Below are 7,326 nucleotides of genomic sequence, written 5' to 3' on the forward strand. Positions count from 1 at the left end.
TACTAAATCGAAGACGTTAGTTCAATAGGACATTACTCAAGGAATTAAACCGCATAATAGACACATACGCTACATTTTAATCCCTAATAAATCTTCAAGCTGATTCCAATTTATCGAGTAAAGCTCCGTAAAATCCTGCGATATGCGTGGACATTTTTCCAAGATTCACACGGGATTCGTCGTCGAGCTATGACCAACGATTGCAAAGACGGAAGAGGGAACCGTGATGTACGCTGCTCGAAATCGCGAGGACGAGCGATAATCGGATCGATCATACCGGGGAATGACTCGCCTGCCGAAGGAAATTGGTCGTTAGTTATTCCACCTGGTCTCCTCCTCCGAGCAGGAAACAATTACGAATTCGCAGTCAACAGAGGCGATTCGCACTCGATGTGATTCGAGAGAGACCAACCAGTAGAACCGTTCTCACTCTCTCTTTTTTCTCTCCCTCCTCTCTTCCTCTCCCCTCCCCCCCCTCTCTCCATTCGCGTCCGAGAATGAGAAGACAAACACAACGGCCAAGCCCCTCTCTATCGATCGATAATCTATACACTTTTTTTCTCCGCGGAGAAACGCCCATGCCGAAGACCGGCAAGAAGCCATTGTTTCTCCGCGTACGGCCAGTTTGATTGTGCTAATGAAAAATGGGAAAGTAGTATAAAACCGCCAATGAAGGGGAAGGAGGGCATCCCATCCATGCCGCCGAGAGGGCAAGAAGGGTGAGATGAGAATTGAACAGCATCCAAAAACGTTCATAAACGAATAATACTCATAAGAGATATATAAGATACTCGAAGAATTATATCCATTATCATATATCTAGATAGTGGAGGACTTTTTGCCTGCAGTTTTCCCTGATATAAGATAGATATCAGTTTTGGGTTTCTCGCATCGCCAATACTATTCGTAAAGTATCCTATATATCATGTATGCGAGAATGATATATTATCTTTCTGTAAATACGAAATTATATACGCTATTCCGGATTATCAATCATTCCGCAAGAACAAGAAGATAAAGAAGCGAATCTTTAATTTTAGATGAAACTGTACAAATTGTATAATAACGTATTGCTATATGCATTACATTCCTTTCTCGCACTTATCATACAGAGAAAGAATGATTTTGCTGAATCTAAAAATTTAGTTAGCTACAGATCTAAAAATAATTTTGTCGGGCTATAACAAAAAAAATTTTTCATACATGTGAATATGTATAAATATGTATAACATAAATATTCATAACATGTATAATCATATATGAAATATGTCCATATATCCATCTTTCTTTTGTAAAATTACTTTTTAGTGTAATAGAAATAATATTAGTAATGGGAAAACATTAAAAATAATTAAAAGGATAATTTTCACACTTATTTGTTTTAGAAAAAATCAAATTTGAAGAAATGTAAAAAAATTACATATAAATTACAATTATATAATGTGTTTTTTTTCTAAAACAAACAATCCAAAAATTATCCCTTTAATTTTTTATTTTTTTAATATTATTCTTATTATTTCTGTTACACTAAAAAATAATTTTACAAAAGAAAGAGAACTATATGGACATGTTTATATGTATGGACATATTTATATATAATTATATATGTTTATGAATATTTATGTATGTTATACATATTTGTTATACATATTCATGCATGAAATTTTTTATCGGATAATTATATAGGAATCTCAAACATGATGAATGCACAAAATTTTGATATTCTAACTTTGAACTTATAAACATAATTATTTTGATAATTAAAATATCAAATTTTATGTTAAAATTTATACCTTTATGCTTAAATTGTTATAATTATTTTGATACAACAAATTGTTTTTAAATCTGTATTTAGCTAAATTTTTAAATATTCCAACAAAACTCTTCTTTCCATATAGATTCATATCAATACGAGCATTGCATAAATTTTTTTTTGTGATCGCTCTACATTATTTATAGCTACATAAAATAGTATCAAAGTCACTTTCAAAGCAGTATTCTTATTTCTTTATACTGCGTAAATTCGTTTCTTATAAAATTATGTAATTTCAGTTTTATGCTAATATATGTATATTAAATTTTTATATATTCTTTCGTACTTTTTAATATATTTATTCTTTAATATTTATGTAATTTAATAAATGGACATTAATAAAATGTATTTTTTTAATGTTTAAATCACGTCTTTTAAAGGGCATTACTATCTTTAAATAATTCAATAATTAGTCCATTTTAAATAATTTTATATTATAGAACTGGCAATAAATTCAAAAATACCTATCTATTTTATATACGATATAATAAATATATTAAAAATTTTAGTATTGTGTCGGTAATTATCTATATATTAAAATATTCTGTTGGCAAATTACCTATAATGGTAAAAGAGAGCGATCAAGTGCAGAATCGCATTGGCAGATGGCACCAGCGACAAAACGGACAATTTTCAAATTCCGTGATTTTCCTATCGCGAAAAATGATATGCAGATTTTCAATTTTGCATTCCGTGAATCTGCTTACCATATTTTCGATATACCACAAAGCGAAATTGCCCCTATTTTACACAAATATCATAGGTGCGATTGAAATATCACTTGCGAAACAAGAACAGAAATTTCCGAAAGGACGCCATATTTATCGTTGATCGCAAGTAAATTTCGTAATTTTTGATCGAATATCTGTACAGCACAATTTATGCAATAGACATCTTGGAAACATTCTTAGGACGTTTGGAGGACATAGGGATGTCCTGCGGATACTTTTGGACATTCTTTGGCGTAATGTGGAAAGCTTGTGTTAAACCTACAGCAGCATGACACATTTTTTTTCCGTTGGATTGCTCGCATTTTAATAAATTATTAGAACTACGCCACAAACGCAGAATTTTAGTAATTTAATAAAATGCAACATGAAAACACGCATCGTGCGTCGCAATCACGAACATATGAATACCTGGCAAGAAGATCCCGAATCGATCGCCGCATCGGCTGTGCGCGCTTCCTGTTTCCTCACATCCAAAGATCCATCAATGTCGCCTTCAGGTAGTCCAGCTCGCCGTTATCCAAAATTGCACTTTAACAATCACACACGCGCGAACGAGCGAAACTTCCCGCGCTCGACATCGCACGGCCGCGATTTCAAATCTACTGCGCGCTCGACACTTCTACTCTAGACGTTTCGCGTTCGCCGCGTTGGCAGCACTGCATCGCCAATAGCGCCAATAGCGGAGACAGCGGAGCAACTTCACGCGGTAAGCGCCGTGTCAGAGCGCACTTGGAGTACAGCACAGGTACTGGTACGTACAGTGATTTGCTTCGGCCTATCGTATCGCGATGCATTGTAATTCGGTGTGAAACATGTAATCACGGTGGCAAGGTGAGTATACCGAGACGAATGTATCGACGTCGTGCGAGCGCGTGAATCAATTGTTGTTTTCCCTTGCAGGGAACCAGAGGAAACACTCGGCATATCCGGTGAGATAAATTACCCCCAGGGGTGGGGTCAACTGATCGCTGTCATTTACGTTTAACAAGTTGATAAGTAATGCCAATCGCGTGAGAGGCGATCAAGCAACGCGGTCATGGCTCGACCCATCGTGCCGAGCCAGCAGAAGCTGGCCGAGAAGTTGACCATCCTGAACGACAGAGGTATAGGTATGTTAACGCGTATTTACAATATCAAGAAGGCCTGTGGTGATGCCAAGTCGAAGCCTGCCTTCCTCTCTGACAAAGCACTGGAGTCTTCCATCAAGACGATCGTCAGGAAGTTCCCTAACATCGATATTAAAGGATTACAGACCATTATGAACATTCGTAATGAGATTATCAAGTCTCTGTCATTGTACTATTATACGTTCGTTGATCTGCTAGATTTTAAAGACAATGTGTGCGAACTTCTGACTACTATGGATGCGTGTGGCGTTCACATGGATATTACAATTAATTTTGATTTGACCAAAGGTTATCTAGATCTTGTAATCACATACATCAGCCTGATGATTCTCCTGTCGCGAGTCGAGGATCGCAAAGCTGTGCTGGGACTCTTCAATGCGGCTCACGAGATGGTGCATAGTCAGTCGGATCCCAGCTTTCCTCGCTTAGGACAGATGATTATGGATTATGACGCTCCGTTGAAAAAACTTTCCGAAGAATTCGTGCCACATTCTAAATTGCTGAAAAATGCTCTAACTTCGCTGTGGCCAGTGTATCCTGGTAGAAATTTGTCTGCTGATACGTGGAGAGCTGATCAGAAGTTAAGTCTCGTTGGTAGTCCTGGACAGATATTAAAAGCAGCAGCAACAGACACTATGTCCTGCGAGACATTGAGTTTGGATAGAATCGAGAGATGGGTGATTCTTGGATTTACGCTTTGTCACACATTCTTGAGCCAGGAACAACCAAGCAAACTGTGGATCACTGCTTTAGAATCTGGATGGGTATTAGCGTTGTTTAGAGACGAGGTGATTTATATACATCAGTATATTCAAACATTCTTCGAAGGTATGAAAGGATATGGAAAACGGGTATCAGAGGTGAAAGAATGTTACAATCAAGCAGTACAAAAAGCTGGCTATAGACATAGAGAAAGAAGAAAATTCTTGAGGACTGCTCTGAAGGAATTAGGTTTAATTTTGACAGACCAGCCTGGTCTTCTGGGACCGAAAGCGCTGCTGGTATTAATGGGTCTCTCTCATGCGAGAGACGAAGTCTTGTGGTTATTGAGACACGGAGATAATCCTCCTATTCAAGGTAAAGGCAAGGGACGAGGAGGCGAGGATTTGGTGGATCGTCAATTGCCAGAATTGCTCTTCCATTGCGAGGAATTACGAGCGCTAGTAAAAAAATATTCTCAGGTGCTTCAAAGGTATTACGTCCAATTTCTTTCAGGATTCGATGCTCCCGCTTTGCATCAGATGATACAAAATCTTCCGGTTTGCCCGGAAGACGAGGGGGCTATTCTTAGTGATATGTGTTCAATTATAGCTAGTCTGACTGTAAAGCAGGTCGAGGACAATGAATTGTTTGATTTCCGTGCCTTTCGATTGGATTGGTTTAGGCTGCAGGCCTATATGTCTATTGCGAAATGCAATATGAATCTGGCTGATAATAGAGAATTAGCTTCTTTCATGGATACTGTAATTTTCCACACGAAAATGGTTGACAACTTGGACGAGATGTTAGTCGAGACGTCTGATTTATCTATCTTCTGCTTTTACAGCAAAATATTCGAGGATCAGTTTCACATGTGCCTCGAGTTTCCTGCCCAGAATCGGTATATCGTTGCCTTCCCGCTCATATGCAGTCATTTTCAAAGTTGTACTCACGAGCTCTGTCCGGAAGAACGTCATCACATTCGCGAGAGAAGCCTTTCCGTTGTCAATATGTTTCTGGATGAAATGGCGAAAGAAGCTAAGAATATTATCACGACTATTTGCGACGAGCAGTGCAATATGAGCGACAAATTATTGCCGAAACACTGCGCTCTATTAATTTCACAAGTTGTTAATCGTAAGAAGAAGGATAAGAATAAGAAGAACATGTACGAGATTCACAAGCCTGGTATAGAGAGCTATCGGAAAACCCGGGAGGAATTAACGACGATGGACAAGCTGCACATGGCTCTTACTGAGCTGTGTTATGCCATTAATTACTGTCCTACTATTAATGTCTGGGAGTATACTTTCGCGCCAAGAGAGTATCTGCATCAACATCTGGAGTCGCGATTTGCTAGAGCGCTGGTGGGAATGGTCATGTATAATCCGGATACCAGTGAGATAGCCAAACCGTCTGAGCTCTTCGTCAGCGTTAGATCTTACATGAATGTTCTTCAGACCATCGAGAATTACGTGCACATAGATATCACACGGGTCTTCAACAATGCTCTGCTGCAACAAACACAGGAGCTGGACAGTCACGGTGACAAAACTATAGCTGCGCTCTATACGCAATGGTATTCGGACGTTTTGCTGAGGCGAGTAAGCGCCGGTAATATTTGCTATTCGGCGAATCAACGGGCATTTGTCAGCTTGTCGGTTGAAGGTGCTATACCCTTTAACGCCGAAGAGTTCTCCGATATTAATGAGTTAAGGGCATTAGCAGAATTGATAGGACCATACGGTATGAAGATGTTGAATGAGAACTTGATGTGGCATATCGCCAGTCAGGTACAACAATTGAAGAAATTGGTGGCCGGCAACAAGGATGTGCTGATTTCTCTGAGAACAAATTTCGACAAGCCGGAAGTGATGAAGGAGCAGTTCAAAAAGCTACAACACGTGGACAACGTTCTTCAGCGAGTTACTATAATAGGTGTCATTCTCAGCTTCCGACAGTTGTCACAGTCAGCACTAGTCGACGTGTTGGAGGAACGTATACCGTTTCTGTTGAGCTCTATATTGGATTTCAGACATCATCTGCCATCCGGCGATCCTATGCGCGTCGTCTCCGAGATGACGTCGGCCGCAGGCTTGACTTGCAAAGTCGATCCCACTTTGACGACAGCACTGCGAAATCAGAAAGCTGAAGTCGACGAGGACGAGCATTTGCTTGTTTGTTTGTTGATGGTCTTCGTAGCGGTTTCCATTCCGAAATTGTCTCGGAACGATAACTCCTTTTACAGAGCGTCACTCGAAGGCCACTCCAATAACATACATTGCATGGCTACAGCAATAAATAATATATTTGGAGCATTGTTCACGATTTGTGGACAAAATGATATAGAGGACAGAATGAAGGAGTTCCTCGCTCTGGCCTCGTCGAGCTTGTTAAAATTAGGGCAAGAAGCGGACAAGGAGGCAACTCGAAATAGAGAGTCCGTGTATCTTCTGCTCGATCAAATAGTTCAAGAATCTCCATTCTTGACGATGGACTTGTTGGAGAGTTGTTTTCCATATGCACTGATACGCAATGCATATCACGATGTGTACAAACTTGAGCATTCGCAACCGTGAATTTAATAGCGAAATTGCGAGACGAGGTGCTGCATTTATAACTTGCCACTCAGGGCCACTTTTTTTACGTCCACTTATAACATCGGAAGCAATCGTGAAAACTTTGCTATTATATATCTGGCCGAATGATAACTTTCTGAATAGGATTAGTTTTCGATTAGTATCGCTGAAAAAGTACAAGCATACATCAGCGAAAGTATGAGAGAGTGGTAAATGCATACGAATGTTCAAAGGTCGATAAAGTTATTTACAAATTATTTCTCGATATTTCAACAGAATGGTAAAGCTTGCGGCATTATAATACACTTTAGCCATTTCTCTACGTTGCTTGTGGCAAAAACCGCGCGTCACATTTAATCTGTATAATTGCGATCTAT

At 39.2% G+C, this 7,326-nt stretch overlaps 1 protein-coding gene across 1 annotated transcript; it reads left to right on the forward strand.

The window, feature by feature from the left end:
• The first annotated feature begins 3,580 nt into the window (after positions 1 to 3,580).
• LOC105622012 (membrane-associated protein Hem) lies at positions 3,581 to 6,949 on the forward strand. Its single transcript, XM_012203447.1, has one exon. It carries the CDS (start codon positions 3,581 to 3,583, stop codon positions 6,947 to 6,949), a length of 3,369 nt encoding a protein of 1,122 aa, XP_012058837.1.
• Positions 6,950 to 7,326: the final 377 nt, after the last annotated feature.

Source organism: Atta cephalotes, assembly GCF_000143395.1.
Source record: "Atta cephalotes unplaced genomic scaffold scaffold00039, whole genome shotgun sequence".
Lineage (NCBI taxonomy): Eukaryota > Metazoa > Arthropoda > Insecta > Hymenoptera > Formicidae > Atta > Atta cephalotes.

What these genes read in the sequence shown, in the direction of transcription:
- LOC105622012 (XM_012203447.1), top strand. Translation starts at nt 3,581, where the DNA reads ATGGCTCGACCCATCGTGCCGAGCCAGCAGAAGCTGGCCGAGAAGTTG.